This window comes from Saccopteryx leptura, chromosome 13 (assembly GCF_036850995.1).
Source record: "Saccopteryx leptura isolate mSacLep1 chromosome 13, mSacLep1_pri_phased_curated, whole genome shotgun sequence".
Classification (NCBI taxonomy): Eukaryota; Metazoa; Chordata; class Mammalia; order Chiroptera; family Emballonuridae; genus Saccopteryx; species Saccopteryx leptura.
This window is the reverse complement of record NC_089515.1, coordinates 41,854,348-41,874,354: the sequence shown is the minus strand read 5'-3', so window position 1 is coordinate 41,874,354 and position 20,007 is coordinate 41,854,348. Positions and strand designations below refer to the sequence as shown.

General features: G+C 50.8%; 2 protein-coding genes across 6 annotated transcripts in view; one reads left to right on the top strand and one right to left on the bottom strand.

The window, feature by feature from the left end:
* Positions 1-9,564, top strand: part of CEMIP (cell migration inducing hyaluronidase 1) — a 154,138-nt gene extending 144,574 nt beyond the window's left edge. For all 5 annotated transcript variants that reach the window (XM_066354578.1, XM_066354581.1, XM_066354582.1 and 2 more), the window contains 3 exons: positions 462-619; positions 2,507-2,607; positions 3,654-9,564. In XM_066354578.1, coding sequence (XP_066210675.1) covers positions 462-619; positions 2,507-2,607; positions 3,654-3,781 — 387 coding nt within the window. In that variant the 3' untranslated portion in view covers positions 3,782-9,564. The remainder of the gene's footprint in view (positions 1-461; positions 620-2,506; positions 2,608-3,653) is intronic.
* A 3,442-nt stretch (positions 9,565-13,006) lies between these two features.
* Positions 13,007-18,140, bottom strand: MESD (mesoderm development LRP chaperone). Its single transcript, XM_066354584.1, has 3 exons — positions 17,890-18,140; positions 15,216-15,448; positions 13,007-13,657 (listed from the first exon to the last, which is right to left on the bottom strand). The coding sequence occupies exons 1-3, from the start codon at positions 18,094-18,096 to the stop codon at positions 13,396-13,398; spliced, it is 702 nt and encodes a 233-aa protein (XP_066210681.1). The 5' UTR covers positions 18,097-18,140; the 3' UTR covers positions 13,007-13,395.
* Between the last annotated feature and the right edge of the window lie 1,867 nt (positions 18,141-20,007).

Genomic DNA, 20,007 nt, shown 5'->3' with positions numbered 1-20,007 from the left:
TGGCGGCTCTGCGGGAGGGCTGTCCCGGGCCTGGCAGAGCTCCGGTGGCTGCTGGCAATCCCCGATGTCCCTCGACTCGTAGACCTGTCCCTCCAGTCGCTGCCTGTGTCTTCACATGGTCCTGTCCCATGTGTCTGAGTCTTACATGTCCCCCTGCCTCTCTTAAAGGACACCAGTCATCGGATTTAGGGCTCACCCTAAATCTAAGATGATCTTGTCTTGAGATACTTAATTATATCTGCAAAGATCCTGTTCCAAATAAGATTCCTTTCACAGGTTCCGGGTGGACATAGCTTTTTCTGGGGGTCATTCAGCTCATAACAGAAGGCTACCCGGAACTGATTTAAGTGGGTCTTATGCTTTGAGCAGCTGCATAGGCAACCTCTGTGTGCAGGGTCTGCCTGGGAACTCCGCGCAGACCTCAGGGCCTCACCTCGCACCCCACTGGCTCTGATCTGCAGGTGGACGGTAAGAAGTACCCCAGCCTGGAAGACGGCGTCCAGGTGGTAGTGGTTGACGGCAGCCAAGGGCACGTGCTGAACCGTACGACCTTCAGGAACGCCATTCTTCAGGGCATACCGTGGCAGCTCTCTAACTACGTGGCGGCCGTCCCTGACAAGTGAGTCTGGGCCTCTGCTTCTAGAACCGGCCCAGGCCCGGTCCCGGTCGGCCCACAGATAGTAGGTCCTGGGCTGGGAACCTCCTGCTAGAGCCAGGCCTTGTGAATGTAGGTCAGGCCGAGGCAGTCAGCTCCCCAGTTACCAACGGGACGCTTGCCCTGGCCTCGTCCTCCAGGACGACAGTCTCCCAGCATGATCTCATCCCCTCCCACACTTTTAATACGATCCAAATGCCAGTGGCTTCCGAGTATCTCCAGCCCAGCTTTCTCCTCAACAACAGACATTCCTCCCATCAGCTATGAGGAGATGCCACTTAGAGGTCTCCTGTGGAACTTAATTCTCAACATTTTTTTTCCAAATCCCTCCTAACCCCCCCCCCCCCCCAACAAGCCAGTCTTCTCTTTCCCTGTCTTGACGTCCCTGTCGCCACTGTCTAGGCAGAGCAGTCAGGCATCATGTTTGACTCTCCTTCCCTTTGCCACACTTCGTGACCTTGTCTGTCATCCCTGCTGCTGCCCCCGGCAGGTCCCTATGGGTATCCTCCACTCAAGCCTCTCCTGCCCCACCCTTACCACCCATCCAAGGGCCACTACTGCCCCAGGGCCCCAGGAGAAGAAGAGGCAGCTGCTCACACCTGAAAAGTCAACAGTGGCTTCTCAGAGCTGCCACTGCTGCCCCAAGGGCGACCCCACTCTGGCAGGGACAGGGCCTAGGGAAGCCACGCCAGGCAGAGAGGGCACCCACGGGGTGCCACTCTCAGGGGCTGTGACATCTGAGAAGCCCTGTCCTCGCTTACTGTTGCTGTGAGCTAACCCAGGCCCCTGTACGGAAGGCACGGCCTTCCTCCGAGTCCTCCCCGCAGGAAGGCTTAGCCCAGCCAAAGGGACTTGAGCTTTTCCTTCTGATTGGAGCGATGGACACACAGCCTCCTGAAGACAGAGCCCAAATCATAAGTCTTGTTTGCTATGCTCCTGTCTTCCATAACAGCCTCTAGCCCTGGCTTTCCTCCCCGGCCATCTTACAGCCCCACCCCGCCCCCATCTGTCTGACTGCACACCGGCCCTTGGGTGTTAAGAACTTTCTTTCTGCTCCCAATGGACACAGTGGGGGGAGGGGGTTAGCAACAGATCCAGGATCCCATACAGATTTTCCTGTCTGGCCAGTGGTCTGTGGTTAATGGGGTTCCTTTGAGATGGGCACTGGTGGCCCCCCGGGGGGGAGTACACTTCCTCCCGTCTGGGCAGCTTGCCGTCTGCCACCAGGGGGGCTGTTTTCACAGTACTTGGCCTGAACACAACCAGAGCAGGCGAGGGAGTCTCTGCAACTTGGTGTCTTCAGGCCGGGCGTGCCCACTGCTCCAGGACTCTGCCGCCACCCGGGCAAGGCCCCCTGCTGCCAGTTGTCTCAGATACTTACTGTTTGCCTGTTTCCCCATTTGCAAAACAGGACAGTAATGCTGTCTTATCCAACCAGAAAAGGAAGTGACAGGCACATGACAGGTGAATGCTCCCTGAGCACATGCACATACACATACACGATCATTCAGGCTCTCTCCATTCCCATGTTTCTACCACTCCTGTGCAAACTGAACATTCAATTAGGAAACGGGGCCCGGCTCTGGCACAGTGCTGCCCCCAGTGGTGCACTCTTGTACCTACAGCCTTAGAGAGAGTCATGGGTGCCAACTGCAGCTAGGTGTGTGGGTGCGGTGTTCGGGACATTGGTCACCACATGGGAAGAGCCAGACTGTGAGCACGCAGGAGAGGCTGCCCTTTCCCAGGTTACCGGCCTGTGGCTGTCTCACCACGTGCAATCCACCACCCCTCCTGGGGAGCCCCTTGCTCCGCTTTGCTCCCCCGTCCACTAATCAGCCCCTTCTCGCTCAGTTCCATAGTTCTCATGGCATCAAAGGGAAGATACATCTCCAGAGGCCCATGGACTCGAGTGCTGGAGAAGCTCGGCGCAGACAAGGGGCTCAAGTTGAAAGGTAAGGGGTTTGGCCTGGCTGGTGGTGGCGCAGTGGATAGAGCGGCAACATGGGATGCTGAGGACCCAGGTTCGAAACCCCGAGGTTGTGGGTTTGAGCGTGGCCTCATCTAACTTGGGCATGAGCTCATCTAACTAGAGTGCAGGCTCACTTGAAGTGGGGTCTCCAGCTTGAGCGTGGGATCATCAATATGATCCCAAAGGTCACTGGCCTGAGCCCAGGGTCGCTGGCTTGAGCAAGGGGTCACTGGCTCTCTGGAGCCACCCCAGTCAGGGCACACATGAGAAGCAATCAGTGAACAACTAAAGTGCTGGAACTACGAGTTGATGTTTCTCACCCCTCTCCCTTCCTCTCTCAAAAAAAAAAAAAAGTAAGGGGTTTGGCCTGGGGTTTCTGTGAGCCCAGATGCCTGGTGTGCAGGCGGCGGCTGCTCCCTGCTGAGACCAGAACCTCCCCCAGGAAACCTGTGCCTCTGAATCCTCAGCACAGCCAGTAGTCTGCGGGAGGCAGGGCGAAGTGCCCCCTGGGACCATCACTGCTCCAGACGCTTTCCTTAGTGTGACCAGACACTGCAGGAAGTTCCTAGAGTTCTCCCATCTACACAGCAAGTGGCCCTTTTTAATAACCTATGAACAGGCTCCTCCTATGTAAGATGAGGAAACTAAGAATTAAACAGTTAAGTAACTCAGATCCTAACTTTTCTAATCCAGAAGCAAGGTTCTAGGCTGCCAGGTCATCCCAATTACAAAAAGCACCAAAACTACTGCCCAGAGGGTTGCTGGGCCTCAGAGAGGGGCAGGGACTTGCTGGTGGCCGCGGGTCACGGCGCAGGTGGCTGTGAGGTCAGCTGAGACTGAGTCCCTCATACAGTCATCGGCAGTCAGGAGTTGAGCACAGAGCGCTTCTCAGGGACCCAGGGCCATGTGGCTGGGGGGAGGGGTGCTGGGGACAGGCAGGGACAGTGAGGAGCCTTGGAAGGTGGTGGCACAGAGCCATTCTCTCCTGGGGTATCTAATCTGCTCATGTTACTCATCACTATTTTTCAGAGAAAATGGCATTCGTTGGCTTCAAAGGCAGCTTCCGGCCCACCTGGGTGACTCTGGACACCGAGGACTACAAGGCCAAAATCTTCCAAGTTGTGCCCATCCCCGTGGTGAAGAAGAAGAGGCTGTGAGGATGGCTGTCACCCGGGGCCGCCCCATGAGGACTATGATGGTGGACTCTTGGCAGCAGGCCAGGGTAGGGTGGCTGGCTCCCCCAGCCCCTGTCCAGTGGCTGCCTGGGAAGGCCATGTGTCCAGATAGGCCAAGGGAAGGACAGAGACCCCTGGTGCCTCCATCTGCCCCCACTCAAGTGTCTACCTGCAGCCCCGGGCGGTGCTGACCGATGCTGGAGACCTTGTCTTCCTGCAGCCTCCTGGGTGCTTCTCTCCCATCTGTGCCTCCTGAGTGCAGGGTGGAGGGACCATGCAAGGAGACCTGGGCTGCGTGGGCAGCAGCGTCCACTCTGGCAGGGCTGTGGGCCGGGGCGCTTGGTCCCTCGCGGGTCCCCATGCCCCCCAGCACGTGCATGAGGGGGCAGATGCAGGAAAGAGCCCTGGCCTTAGGGGAACCTTGGTCCTGTAAGAACCAGCCTCTGTGGGATTAGGCGCAGGGACACAGAGAGCGTGGGGGCAGACTGGCCACCTCTGGGGACGGTGGGAGGCCTGCCTCTGGGGCAGCGCTCAGTCTTTCAGGGAACTCCAGGCCCCAAGGGAAGACAGGACTAGATGATTTTTAAAGTCTCTTTCAATTCAGAGATTCCAGAAGTCTGTGGTTTTTCATATTGTACCTGGCACCCAGGAGTAGATAAGAACACACATGATGCTGGGTGCCTGGGGCCTACAGGATGGCAGGGTGACACCTAAGTGAGGGTCTGGCAGTCCAGTAGGACAGGAAGTCAGGTACATGAGCCCTCAGATGCCAGGCAGAGAAACCAGAGAGAATAAAATGAGGACCAATTTAGAGGGAAGGATCTTACCTGTTTGGGTGGTCAGGAAGACTTCCTGTAGGAGGCAGCAGCGGGGCTTACAAGAATGATAGGTAGCCTCCACTTTGTTCAAACTACCTGCCAGCCCACGCGCCGGCACCCACAGCTGCATTAATTCCACTGGTGCTACTTGTTCTGCAGGTCTGTGGCGCAGCCCAGCAGACAGCGTCGGGCATGCCAACATTCTTGTGAACCACCCTGGCTGCTCTCGGGGGTCTGAAGAGCTGCTGGGTCCACCCCAGGCCCTACAGCGATTGCTTAGAACTCTGCTCTCTTCCTTACTCACCCTAGAGAGAGCTGAGAGAGCTCCTTGAAGAGGGAAAACTACCTGTGGTTTATATTCTCGTGACGCACCAGGTCACTCTGGTCTCGCGATGAACTATGTCTGCCCCCTTCCTTCCCCACCACAAACGTTTTCCTCAGAGAGGGCTTTCTTGGCTCCTTCCGCCCTGCTGTACCCATGAGACTCGGGTCAGCGAGTCCATTCCCCAGGTTGAGCCACTGCCAGAGAGGTTTTCCCACCAAGCAGGTCTTTTGCTGCTAGGAGGTAGCAATAGGACGCCACTCAAGGCAGCTTCAAAGGCCTAGTCCCAGGAAAGACCTCTTCCGGGCAGAGCAGTGCAGATGGGGAGGTGAGTTCAAGTGACCTCATGTTCTTCTTGTCTATAGTTCTGTTGAGTTTTTCAAACTCTTTTCGTGCAAGGGTCTCACACTGTGAACCACTTGGGATGTGCTCACTTCTGGTGGCCAGGAATGTTGACTGTCTTCGGTTCGGTTTATTTCAGAAAGTGTCTATTTGAGGATCCTGAGTTGTACTTTATGTCCTGCATAGAACCTTTCCTAAACCATTCACCGAGAGCCAATGTCCGGGCGTGTTCTTGTTAGCAGCTGTCTCCTTCTTGCTGAGAAAACTGGCCTTGCTCTTCCTGTGCGTGAACGTCAAAGTGAGTCAGGCTTCCAGGGAGAACACGCCCCTGAAATGCTTTCTTTTTCCTGTTGCCGAAATAGCTGGTCCTTTTTCGGGAACTGGCTGCATAGTGTTTTATATGTAAACATTTCTTGTAGGCGTCACCATGGACAAAGATATATTTTCTATTTATTTATTATATATGCACTTGGAGAAGTCCTTGTCAGAGAAATGAAGAGTTGTCTTAAATGCCATGTCTGGGGAGTCCTTTGCTGGCTTGTCAGTGTCCCAGAGCCCTCGCTGGCATCGGGACAGTGGCGCTGCTGTGGAGAGCCTCGCTGTACCGTAGTAAACGTACGAAGGGCGCCACCCTTCCTCTGCCTGTTCTGTTTTCCTTCAGAGTGCGTCTCGTATCTAAGAAATCTAAGGCTGATGAAATGCCCCATCGGTCTGCCTTCTTCTTTCACTTCCAAGAACCATTCCAGCAATTTGCAACCTTTTTCATCTCACAGCACACAAATGAATTACTAAAAACCGGAGGCACACCAAAAAATAACTTTTTGCCAATATGACAATAAAACAAAAGGTATAATTTTGATTCATTCACACCAAGCAGCTATTGTTGTGCTGGCTGTCATTTTTAAAATTTCTATCTGACAATCTAAGGGGAAAGTGGTTGATGTTGCCTATACCAGGGACCCTCCAAAGAAGCTCCAGAACCAACACAGCTGGGGGCTGGCTTCAGACCACACCAGAGCAACATGCAAGCAGCTCCGCAGAGGACACCTCAGTTGGCCTCCTGCTCTGCGGGGCCAGCCCTTGCACATCAGCCCTCCGTTAACTGGCCCTCCGTTGCCGTCAGGGCCAGTCAGCTGAGCGTCAGCCCCACCCACTGATGTGCCCAGAGCAATCAAAGCTCAACGTCAAGTAAGGTACCCTTGAAGCACCTGGCTCAAGAGACCAGGGTGACTTTGCCATTAGACCCCACAGGACACCTCTTTAAGCTCACTCTGACAAGACTGGGAGACATCACAGCTGTGCTTAATATACAGAATAAACACAGGAAGGCTGCCAAAGTGAGACAAAGAAATATGTCCCAAATGAATGAATAGGACAAAACTCTAGAAAAAGAACTAAAGAGAATGGAGACAAGCTAGACCAGATATAGAGTTCAAAACGCTGGTTATAAGGATGCTCAATGAACTTAGGGGAAGAATAGATGAACTCAGTGGGAACTGCAATAGAGAGATAAAAAAAAAAAGCCTTGGCTGGGTAGTTCAGTTGGTTAGAGTGTCATCCTGATATGCCAAAGTTGTGGGTTCAATCCCCAATCAAGGCACATACAAGTCAACCAGTGAATGCATAAATAAGTGGAATAGCAAATCAATGCTTCTCTCTCTCTAATCAAGTTTTAAAATAAATAAAATAACCAGTCAGAAATAAAGAATAACTGAAATGAAGGAACACAGAGGAACTCAAAATCAACTTAGATAGAGCAGAGGATCAAATCAGTGATCTAGAAGACAAGGTAGCTGAAAACTCCCAATTGGAACAGCAAAAAAGGAAAAGAAAAGAGGATAATAAAAGGAATCTCTGGGACATCAAGCATAATAATATTCACATCATAGGGGCAACTGAATTCAGCAATACATTAAAAACATTCTACACCAGCATCAAGTAGGGTTTATTCCTGGGATGCAAGGTCAGTTCTGTATCTGCAAATCATTAAATGTGATACACCACATAAACAATGAAGGATAAAAAGTATATGACCATATCAATAGATGCAGAAAAGGTATTTGACAAAGCCAGCATCCCTTTATGATGAAAACTCTTAAGGAAGGTGGTAAAAGAGGGAACATACCTCAACACAATAAAGGCCACGTACGACAGACCCGCAGCCACCATCCACTAGAAACCCATGGTCGCTGCAGACAGCACAGTCATCCTGCTGTCTCCTGCAGGCCCACCTGGACGGGGCAGCTCTGCCCTGGCCTTCGTCCCTTTCAGGCTGACGCAGCCTTGAGAGTGAAGGGCCTCAGCTGAGTTATGTGAGGGTGCAGCACCAAGGACTTGGGGGTGTCAGACATTCCTGCCTGAAAGGAAATCAGGTCACTGCCCCCCCCCCCCCATTTTTCTGCAAGAGACCGGGACAGACAGGAAGGGAGAGAGATGAGAAGCATCAATTCGTAGTTGCAGCACTTTAGTTGTTCATTGACTGCTTTTGCATATGTGCCTTGACTGAGGGACTCCAGCTGAGCTGGTGACCCCTTGCTCAAGCCAGTGACCTTGGGCTCAAGTCAGTGACCATGGGGTCATAGCTATAATCCCACGCTCAAGCTGGCGACCTCGGAGTTTCAAACCTGGGTCCTCTGTGTCCCAGGCTGACACACTATCCACTGGGCCATCACCTGGTCAGGCAGACTGCCAATGCCTCTTTCTTGCTGTGACCAAGGGGTTTAACCCTTGTGATCTTCTAAAAAACAAACCAAAAACCCCACAATAATAGTTGACAAGTATAGAGTGCTTATTCAGTGCTTCACATGGATTCGCTCACTTGATCCTCACGACTTCTGAGGACTTTTATTAGCGCCCACGGGCTCAGGTGAGGTGCTTAAATCATGTGCTGAAGACACACAGCTCATAAAATCGGCTGGACCATCTGACTTCAGAGCTGTGCTCTAACAGGTCTCATACTTACTAACTGGTCAAACTTGTGGGGTTACAGAGTGTAAGGGAAACAGCGTTCCCGGGGCCTGCACACAGTGGGTGCCCACTGGGTGGTGAAGGGCACTGAGCATCTTTAATGCGTTCTGTAAACAGGAGGAGGGCAGGGGCTTGGTCACCATTAACCTCCGCAGTCCGCACAATTCCAGGCATTTGTTGGTGTGCACATACGTACTTGGTAGTGAGTGTGCAAACAGACATGGGGGTGCAATGAAGCCAGGACAGAAGGAGCCCCCTTCCCAGGCAGATCGCACTCCCCTGGTTCAGATCCTGGCTTTGTCATTTCCTAGCAAGGAGACCTTGGGGACAATGCTTACCTTCTCTGAGCCTTACTTTCCTGGTGTGGAAGATGAGAATATAGTGTCTACTGCCTTGGGTTGCTATGACAATGAAATAAATTGATACATGTAGACTAGCACACACGGATGAAAGAGAAATTCAGAGAAAGAAGTGTCTGTAAATATTTTCACATTTAGCAAGCACAGCTCTAGAGATCTGTTCAACTGTAGTTGGAGAATCCTCCCCAAGGATGGGCGTCAAGTCAGAGCAGCCACTGGTGAGGCCTGAGGCAGGTCCGGTCTCTGCTGCCCCCTAGTGGACAAATTTCTATTTTTTTTTAAATGACTTCTCTATGCGGGGAGATGATAATGATCATTTTAGAAGGGTTTTGACCAAATCACTTCCCCTGCTGTGCCTCACTTGACAGGTTGAGAAGAACCAGTGACAGGTTGGGTGTCACTGGTTCTGTGACCCGGGCAGGTCCCTTCCTCTAGGCTGGCTCCCCTGCACACTGGAGGTACCCACACCTCCCGGACAGAGCCGGTGTGAGACTCGGGTGAGGTGGGTAACGGGAGGCACATGTAAGCGCTAAAAACCTCAGGGAGGACAAGAACAGAATGAAATTTTAAAAACTGAAACATTTCAGAGCAAAGAACTGCTGCCCCAAGCACAATATTTTTTCCAAAATGATGGAAAAAAAGTGAATCTGCAGTTGAAAATGATACACCATGATCTAGGGGTATTTAAAAAAAAAAAAAAGATTCCTGAAAATCAACACTTTTTCTAGCAAAATGACTGATTTTAAAAATAAAGAGCTGGCCTGTGGTGGCACAGTGGATAAAGTGTAAACCTGGAATGCTGAGGTCGCTGGTTCAAAACTCTGGGCTTGCCCGGTCAAGGCACATATGAGAAGCAACTACTACGAATTACTGCTTCTCACCTCTTCCCCCAACTCCTATCTCTCTCTTCTTTCTCTAAAAGTCAATAAATAAAATCTAAAAAAAAGGAAAAGAAAACTTCCCAGGTGAAACTGACAGAAAAAAGCAGACAGGAAGACAAGGCTGATCTGACTTCAGACCTCGCCAGCGGAGCAGAGGCTGTGCTACATCTTGTCAGTGTACAAACACCACCACTAACTAGGATCGGAGAGCCAGGGGGAGCTCGTGGGCAGTGGAGCAGAGGCTGTGCTACATCTTGTCAGTGTACAAACACCACCACTAACTAGGATCGGAGAGCCAGGGGGAGCTCGTGGGCAGTGGAGCAGTGGCTGTGCTACATCTTGTCAGTGTACAAACACCACCACTAACTAGGATCGGAGAGCCAGGGGGAGCTCGTGGGCAGTGGAGCAGTGGCTGTGCTACATCTTGTCAGTGTACAAACACCACCACTAACTAGGATCGGAGAGCCAGGGGGAGCTCGTGGGCAGTGGAGCAGTGGCTGTGCTACATCTTGTCAGTGTACAAACACCACCACTAACTAGGATCGGAGAGCCAGGGGGAGCTCGTGGGCAGTGGAGCAGTGGCTGTGCTACATCTTGTCAGTGTACAAACACCACCACTAACTAGGATCGGAGACAGGGGAGCTCGTGGACAGCGGAGCAGAGGCTGTGCTACATCTTGTCAGTGTACAAACACCACCACTAACTAGGATCGGAGACAGGGGAGCTCGTGGGCAGTGGAGCAGTGGCTGTGCTACATCTTGTCAGTGTACAAACACCACCACTAACTAGGATCGGAGACAGGGGAGCTCGTGGACAGCGGAGCAGAGGCTGTGCTACATCTTGTCAGTGTACAAACACCACCACTAACTAGGATCGGAGACAGGGGAGCTCGTGGGTTCCCTCACCGTGGCTAATATTCATATATACCAAATTGGTTTAATTCAAAAGAAAAAGGTTTACCAGTATAAAGGAAGTTGCCAGAACTGAAAACTTCAGCACAACCGTCAGCAGAAAGCAGGAGGCTGAGGGAGGCAGAGGTGTCTACGTTAAGATACAAACAAGTTTACCAGAATATTCTGTAATATTTATTTAAATGTCCATCATAGCATGTGTATTGGCAAAACCCTGAAACCTCAAATGTGGGTCAAACCTCACCCCCAGCCAGCTAACCACAGCCCGAGGTACTGAAATACCCTCCTGACTCACCACACCCCCAGTGGGACCCCCTTCCAAACAATTCTCCAGTTGTGCCAGTGCAGGCCGGAGTGTCTCCTGCACACACCCTGCAGCAGCCTTAATCAGGGCATCCAAATTCCTGAGACCCTGGTCCACGTTCCCCTTACCTCTCCAGCACGGTCCTCCTCGGGCCGACCTGCCATCCCTCCTCCGCTGCTTCTAACCTCAGGGCCTTTGCATAGACTGTTCCTCTGCTTTGATTATTCTTTTCCTCCTCCCCTCCTCCCATCTGACCAGGCCACCTCCTGGCACTGTGTACTTCTTTCCTACAACAGCTGCCATTTTAATTTACATGTGATTAATATTTGTCTTTTCACGATGACAGGAGCTACATCTACACTGTCCCTGGCACCTTGGTGCTGAGCCCATTGAAACACAGTAAATCCTGATTGAGATGGCACAATGAGACAGAGGGGACATTCTGACATGGGAAGACTGCTAAGTGTAAACCCAAGGGACAGGGCAGCATGAAGCCTACATCTTGTTTAATGAAAACAATTATCTAATTGGGAGAGTTGCTCTATACCAGATCATGATGTCTGCACAGGACAGAAACCCAACAATCAGCCCTAAGAAAGGACTGAAAACTCCCATGCACACGGCTCACTTCAAACATGGCTGGATGAGGGGCTTAGATGATACCCCTCGGGCCAGGCTGTCTGCCCGTGTCCCCTCAGGGTCTGACAGCTCCTCTGGACAGGCCAAGGCAGCTCCAGTCGCTCCAGCCTCACATCCTCTGGGTTCAAACTGTATGAGAAACAAAAGCCACCTCTTCCTGAGTTGGCTCAAGAAACTTAGCTGGAGGCCCTGGCTGGTTGGCTCAGCAGTAGAGCGTCGTCGGCCTGACGTGCAGGAGTCTCGGGTTCGATTCCCGGCCAGGGCACACAGGAGAAGCACCCATCTGCTTCCCCACCCCTCCCCCTCTCCTTCCTCTCTGTCTCTCTCTTCCCCTCCTGCAGCCAAGGCTCCATTGGAGCAAAGTTGGCCCGGGCGCTGAGGATGGCTCCATGGCCACTACCCCAAGGCACTAGAATGGCTCCGGCCGCAATGGGGCAACACCCCAGGTGGGCCGAGCATTGCCCCCTGGTGGGCGTGCCGGGTGGATCCCGGTTGGGCACATGTGGGAGTCTGTCTGTCTGCCTCCCTGCTTCTAACTTCAGAAAAATACAAAAATACAAAAAAAAAAAAAAAAAAAAGAAAGAAAGAAACTTAGCTGGGGTCAGCTCTTCACCCTGCAGTGGGTGACCTGGAGGCTGGGGAAACAGCAGGGCGAATACCCCACCCAGAGCCCAGAACTGAGAACGGGTGACCAAAACCAGGGGAAACGGACGCTGCGAGGCCCCTACACACATCATAAGCTGGTCAACACACGTTTTGGAAACACGAACAGCAGCTTCTGTTGGGACAGTAGTGGCAGCGGCCGCTGGGCACGGACCTCCCACCTGGTACCCTCCTTTAATGGCATTTCCGAACCGCGTACATGTGCTATTTTGTTAAAATCACAATGGAAGTTCTTTACAAAACATTTTAGTTCTTAAAAATGACACCTATATATAAGTCCCTTAACTCCCATGCAGAGCAGGCCAACACGGACAGCAGACTCCAACACCAGCGGGTGGGACGTCCCGTGAGTGCCGTCCCGAGACAGCACAAATGCAGGCACTTGATCAGACATGTTTACAAACGAATGAGGTTATCAGGGTTCCTGCCACACACCCCGAAGGGCTCTGCCCATTTCCAACCTACGCCTTTTAAAACTGTCACATTCAATGGACCACATGAACCTTAACACCAGTATTCCTGTTTCCTAAACGGGACATAGAACAGGAGACCTGAACTCCACAGACACCTAACACTTAACAGACACCCCGAGTTCCCTTTAACTGACAAGGACTCAAGTTCAAAAAGGTCAAAGGAAACACTGAGGCTCTCCAAGTTACATTACTTTCTGTTCTCTGCATGTTTTGCAGATCCGGTGTTCTGATTGTATACATATTTAAATACCAGAGCTCCATGTAGTGCTCCCAGCCCCCCCTCCCCCCGATTTGAAAGAGAGACAGAGAGAGGAAGGGGTAGGGGAGAGAAACAGAGAAGCGTCACCCCATTGTTCCGTTTTTAGTTGTGTACTTACTGGTTGCTTCTCGTAGTGCCCTGACCGGGATCAAACCAGTGACCGCGGCAGGCCAAGATGAAGCCGTACCCACTGAGACCAGGCCACGGCCTCCCAAGGCGTTTTAATTTCACCGCAATGAAAATAGGTTTTCTCGGCATCAACAGCCTAGTTCAATTAAACCAAGTCTTTATGTTTGTCTGATTAGAACCTGGTATCTTTCCAGTTAAGAACAGAAAATAAAACGCGTGGAACCACGGGACACGAGATCAGGGCAGGGGCTCCGAGGGCACACGGTGACACGGCAGTCAGAGACTCCCGCAAAGTTAAATGGGAAAAAGCAAGTCAGGTTTCCATCTAAAGTGAGTTTTCAGTAAATGTGAATTTGGCAGTGTCCAACGTTAATATAAAACCGGTCTTCCTACCTGCAGCCTTTTCAACAGGCATCTCACCACAGACTGGTCAGGTGGCGGACCCTCTCCAGGAGAAACGTGGCGCCCACCCATGTGCGGCTGCGCACGCCCGCCCCTCCCGCGAGCCCCGCAGAGGCCACGCCGCCCGTTACAGGTCCTCTCGTTTACTCCCAGCTCGATTGCCATCCTTCGAAGCCCGAGGTTTCGGCTCTCCCTCCTTCTTCTTCTTGCCCTTCTCTTGTTTTGTTTTGTTTTTCTCTTTGCTGCCTCCTCCTCCTTTGCCAGGGTACACCTGTCCCTCCAGAGTGACATCGGCACACCTGTCTTGACTGACCAAAAAGTCTTTGATCTCCCAGGCATAGCTCCCGTCCCGCAGCATGAAGATGGCGCGGTCCGAGCCCACGATGAACCTGGACAGGGAGAGGCGACCAGAGTCAGCACATGCCAGCAAGGGGCCGGCGGGGCCGACTTTCTGTGGCACTTAACCAGGAAAAACAATTCCTTTCAAATTCTACATGAATACAGAACAAAAACTAGACTGGTTGAGGCCCAGTAGCTTCTAAAATTTAATGTCTAAAAATCCCAGCTGACAACGAGTTAAGCCCTCAGCTCAGACCAAAACAGAAGCAGAACCGGACTTCGTGGGGGCAGGTGGATGCCCGTCCAGGGACACGACGGGGCGCAGGGGCCAGTGCTGCAGAAGCAGGTGGCAGCTGCCGTTTTAAATTCTGAGGTGCCCACTTAAGGTTTCTTTGGACACAAGGCTCCTGCTGATAAAGGCCGAAACCACCGGTTTCAACTGGGTCATGGTAAGCGGTCCGTGAGGGTTTGAGAGGACGCCTGGCTCCTGGACAGAATGCTAACTCCGGAGGTTAACAGCGAGTGGCCCAGGGCGTCCACACTCAACACTCGACAGGTCCCAAGGAGCACAGAGGAAGAGAACAGGCTCTGGGCGGACCACCAGTGTTGCCTGGAGCACACTTCTGTTCCTGAGGGGCTGCCCCTGGGTCAGTGGGAACTGCTCCGTCCCCCCAAGTGTCTGGGCTGACGAAAGCACTCTGCCACCCTCGACAATCCCTCAGCACCCCACTTCCTTTCTATACTTTCATCTTTCCTAAACTAAGACATGTGAAGACCCTAAATTTTAGAACTGTTACTGAAGTGGGAAAAAGAAATTCCTTAAAATTGCATCCTAGGATCATACTGAGCTGTGAAAACCAGACGCCTTCACCTTATACTAGTTACCTGTCAGCAGTCTGGTCCAAGCTTATGTGTGTGCACAGCTACCAAGAAAAGCATCCTCCAATAAGCAGAAACTTCTAAAGGAAGCACATTGTCAAACTCTTAAGTAATTTGGCCCCCAAAGAGGATAACCTAGACAACTTTTTACTCAGATATATAAAACTTTAGGATCAAATGAGTTAACTGAAACAACAAACAGCCTGACCAGGCGGCGGCACAGTGGATAGAGCGTTGGACTGGGATGCGGAGGACCCAGGTTCGAGACCCTGAGGTTGCCAGCTTGAGTGCGGGCTCATCTGGTTTGAGCAAAGCTCACCAGCTTGGTCCCAAGGTCGTTGGCTTGAGCAGAAGGTTACTTGGTCGGCTGTAGCCCCACAGTCAAGGCACATATAAGAAAGCAATCAATGAACAACTAAGGTGTCACAAGGAAAAACTGATGATTGATGCTTCTCATCTTTCTCCATTCCTGTGTGTCCCTGTCTATCCCTCTCTCTGACTCTCTCTCTGTCTCTGTAAAAACAACAACAAAACAGCTGGGTTCAATTCCCAGTCAGCAGCACATATAGGAACAGCTCCATGTTCCTGTCTCTCTCTCTAAAAAAGCAACAGTAACTTACTGGCTCTAACCGATAATGAATATTCTTCAAAGAACATCTGGTAAATAAAGAGCCTCAGGAAGTCCCAGCACAGCCCACACTTTGCTCAGCAAGGTGGGAAGAGCTTTACCTCTGGACGTCATAGTTGGCATTGAAAAGGCTGCCCTGCCAGAGGCTGGTGATTTCCTCCGTCTCCTTCTCCGTGGGGCTTCCTGATACAGTGACAAACATCATGAGCGTCTTCCCTTTCTTTGTCATTTTCAATATGCTCTCTGGCTTGCCTGGGTCTAGCTGCGAGAAGTCAACAGGTGCTGGGGGCCTTTTGTGCTCTGGGAGGTCTCCTTCTTCTATGTCATCATCTTTCTGTCAGGAGGGGGGGAAAGCATCAATCATTAGAAATGCAGCCCTGACTGGTGGCTCAGTGGATAGAGCATTGGCTCAGCATATATATGGACATCCCTAGTTCGATTCCCAGTCAGGGACAGAAGTGACCATCTGCTTCTCTCTCCCTCTTACCCTCTCGCAGCCAGTGGCTTGTTTGGTCTGAACATGGCCCCGGGCACCAAGAATGGCTGAGCTGGTCCAAACTATGGCCTCAGGTGCTAAAAATAGCTTGGTACTCAAGCATTGGCCCCAGATGGGGATTGCTGGGTAGATCTCAGCCAGGGCGCATGCAGGAGTCTGTCTCACTATCTCCACTCCTCTCACTTAAAAAAAATAAAAAAAGAACTGTTTTGCAACTGGCAGAGGCAAGAACATCTTCGTCAGGAATAGGACTATAACCTACATTATAACAGGAAAAAAAAAACCAGCAGTTTTTTCCTCTACTTGACTTTCAGGCCAAGCCTAGGTTTCAAGCAGTACTTACTGCCCGTCTTTCCAGGTCGCCAATCACAGAGAGCCCCATGGCATGGGTTTTTACAGTTTTTTCACTCTCGATTTACCCAATATCATAGATTGTAAAAATGGCAATGAAATACTGCAAGCAAGGCAGATAAATACTGACGCATATAACAGTTCTCAAAAACCCTGTAGGAGTCACAGAAAGAACTGCAGAGAAAGAGTAGGGGATGGACTTAGGGATCTCTGCCAGGGCAGAGAGTACTGTTTCCTACAAAAAAGCACCCGTGAAGATGGATACGCTCTTCCACAGGAAAAAAAAATCACTGATACTGAGGAAGGTCGCTCATATTTGTAGTGTCTGCAAACATTAGCTCATGTAGTTTGCATGCACCCTGCAAAGTAGATGTTATCTGGCTCTACGGATAAAAAAGATGACAATCACAGTTACCAAGAGGTGGCACAGTGGATAGGGCGTCAGACTGGGATGTGGAGGACTCGGGTTCGAAATCCCGAGGTCGCCGGCTTGAGCGCAGACTCATCTGGTTTGAGCAAAGCTCACCAGCTTGGTCCCAAGGTCGCTGGCTCGAGCAAGGGGTTACTCGGTCTGCTGAAGGCCCGTGGTCAAGGCACATATGAGAAAGCAATCAATGAACAACTAAAGTGTTGCAGCGAAAAACTGATGACTGATGCTTCTCATCTCTCTCCGTTCCTGTCTGTCTGTCCCTATCTATCCCTCTCTGACTCTCTGTCTCTGTGAAAAATAATAATAATAATAAAGTGGGCTGACCCAGCTTTAAAAAACAAACAAACACAAAATTTCACTTGCTAGAGGCCAGTGAGAAACTGGAAGATTGCAAGAGAGATGGTAAATGGAGAAGTGCTACATGAAGCTCCCTCTTCCTTAGTGGTCTTCACACCCTCCACTCTGTCCCTATCTTTCTATCAGCTGTTATCAGCAGATTAACAGGAAAAGGCTGTGTTCTGCTAGTCAAATGCATCACATGGTAATTTAAACTCATGCCTGAGTCTGCAAGCCTCTATCAAACACATGAACAGAATCACAAAATAATGAAACATCAGTGTGGGAAGGAATCATCCGTTAAAATCTCATCTTGGAAATAAGGAACCTGAGGCCTAAATAGGAGACTTGACTTCCCCAAGGCTACACAATGAGTAAAATCTAGAGTCTGATTGATTCTAAGTTAACCAGGACGCTACAACCACATTTGGAAGGGAAAAAGGCAGCAACGTGCTTTTGGCTAGTGAAGTTTATCTAAAAAGCTTATTACAAACTCCCTGTAATTACACACTCCAGTAAGCAAAGCTTACTCCCACAAAAAGAAGTCATTGCTCTTAATTTTAAATGAAAAAAAGTGAGTCCCGAGAGAGAGCAACTAGACTTTAATTTCAGCGCCGGCCCCCTCCAAAATTAAGTCAACCCCCCCAAATTACAAAACTCTCAGTAGGGAAAAGTACCCAAATGGGAAGTCTGAAATCCTACTGATTTGAAAGAGAGGAGTACTATTAAACCTGAGCTGACACTCTTGAAAAGAAATCCTGACCACAGCCCTCACCACCCACTCACCCCATTCTTCAGGTATACAGTGGAAAAGGTCTCCCTGCCATTTGCAGGGCTCACTGACCACGGGGAGCAACGCAAGGGTGACCAGAACACTGAAGGTAAATTAAGGCTCCATGTGAGAGGCTGACACGTGACTGGAGAGACCCCAGAAACGGTGACGAGGGCACTGGGATGGAGGCCTGGGTCGGGTGTGAAAAGACGAGGGTGTCCGGGGAGCCACTGAGGGTCAGCTGTGGCTCGAGCTCATCAGTAAGGACTCGTGGCACAAGCAGAGAGGAGATTATGGGGTCGGAAGGTAGTGACACCGAGCGGAGTTGAAGGTTAGGGGGAGCAGGGACCGAGACGGAGAAAAACCCGAGGGTGTGCGCGCGCAGCGGACCTCCCACTGTTCCAGCAGACGTGCCATGTCCGCATCATTGTAATCCCGAATATCCTTCTTCTTCTTCTTCGGGGCAGGCGGGGCAGCCTCTCCCGGCTTACCGGCCGGGCCCTCGTCTGCGCAGGCTAAGGGCTGCAGCAGCAGCAACAGCAGATCAAACGCACAGAGCAGGACCACAACCGCGCGGGCCCAGCCGGAGGCCGCCATCTTCACCGCGACACCGCCTGAACGCGCCTGCGCGAGCTGCCGGCCCCGCCTCCAGACGCCCCTTTCCGGGACCCGACCCTGTGTCCGCCTCCGGCCACGCCCCCTCACTGCTCCGCCTCTGGGCGCGCACTGCCTGACCAGGCCCCGCCCCGTCCGCTGTAAAAGCCCCGGCCCCCCGCCATCTTGTCCCGCCCCGAGATCCCTCCTCCGGTCCGGCTGGGGCTTGGCGCAGTGGGGCGCACCCGGCCTTCGCTCCTGGTCCTTTTCCGCCAGAGGACGACCTTTCTCTCCGACGGGAGGGCCGAGCTAAAAGCTCCCTCCGGGCCTCAGGAACCCTCCTCCGCGCCCTGCGAGGCCTCAGTTCCTCGCCTGTGAGGTGACTTGGCGCTGCCTCAGCTCCAGGAGAGCCCGGTTCCCGGGGTCAGGAGCTTCCCCTTGGCTTCCTGACACTTCTGTGAAGTTTTGAGAACTTTTGAGCAACTTTCTCAGAGGGCCCTGCGTACAGCGGGCCCCTGCTTTGCTCTCAGCCGAGGGGATTCAGTTCCACCAGCTTTCTGTATTTCTGCAGCTCTCGAACTCGAAGAAGCTATAAAAAATTACTTTTAGAGTATTTAATTCCACCGGCTTTCAGATACTCCTGTCATCCCTGACACTCGAAAAAGTTTTACTCTTTTTTTTTTTTTTAAACCCCACATTACTTTTCATTTTAAAAATCGCTTCAGTGTTTCTTCTGTTAACCCGATTTGCAGGCTCTGACTCATCCTTTTCAATTTTTGTATCTTAAGAAGATTCTGAAACTAGATAGAAGGTGACAGAGGACAATCTGACTTTGGGTGATGGGTATGCAACATAATTGAACGACAAGATAACCTGGACATGTTATCTTTGAATATATGTATCCTGATTTATTGATGTCGCCCCATTAAAAAAATAAAATTATTAAAAAAAAAAAAAAAAAAGAAGAAAATTCTGGCCAGAGGTGCTTTGAGATTTGAGTTTTAAAGGGCAGGTCCGCTGATCTCTTCTAAATTTTTAATTACACAAGGAAGACTCATTATCATAAATCACTCATTGTGGTAGAACAGAGTTCCAAACATTCTTCTCTGCCCCACAATTCTATATACTTCACATACACCAGTGTCCGTCACATACTGTGTACATTTTTCAATACATTTGCAAACATCCAGGTGGCTGTACAAACTGCTCACCGTAGTAGCTGCTTCAATGTTTCCCACTTAATACAATGTGATGTGCTTTTTTATTCTTTAGACAGATACTGTATGGTTTAGTATTAATATACCAAGTTTATTTGCCTACTATCCTATCGATGACATTGATTACCAATTTTTCTATAATGACAAAAAAAAAATAGAGCCACGATAAAGTTCTTTATTCGTACCTTGTGGTATGGTCTGAATTGTATCCCCCTAATTGCATATGTGCTATCCCCTGTATCTCAGAATGTGACTGTTTTTTGGAGACAGGACCTTTAAAGAGGTAACTAAGTTAAAATGAGGTAGTTAGGGTAGGCCTTCATCCAATATGACAAGTGTCGTTATAAGAGGAAATTTGGCCATTGTCATGTATGTGGGGGAAGACATGTGAAGACACAGGGAGGAAGACAGTCATCAACAAGCCAAGGAGAGAGGTCTGAGAAGAAACCACCCTGCCCACACCTTGATCTGGACCATCTAGCCTCCAGAAGAGTGAGAAAAAGAAACGTTTGTTGCTTAAGCTACCCAGTCTGTCGTACTTTGCTACATCAGGCCTAGCAAACTAGCCACTTCGCTTGGATAGGATTAGTAGGCTGTAAATAACTGAAAACCAAACCTTTTAAAAGGTGTCTTAAGAAAAGAAAGAGGGTTTTGTTGTTACTGCTTGATTTTGCTTTCACAGACACAGATGGAAACT

Excerpts from the sequence above, each read along its gene's own strand:
- MESD (XM_066354584.1), bottom strand. The coding sequence starts at position 18,096 with ATGGCGGCCTCCGGCTGGGCCCGCGCGGTTGTGGTCCTGCTCTGTGCG. Across the intron at positions 15,449-17,889 it reads GTCTGCTGGAACAGTGGGAG|AAAGATGATGACATAGAAGA; the intron begins GTCCGCTGCGCG and ends CCCTCCTGACAG. Across the intron at positions 13,658-15,215 it reads GCCAACTATGACGTCCAGAG|GTTCATCGTGGGCTCGGACC; the intron begins GTAAAGCTCTTC and ends CTCCCTGTCCAG.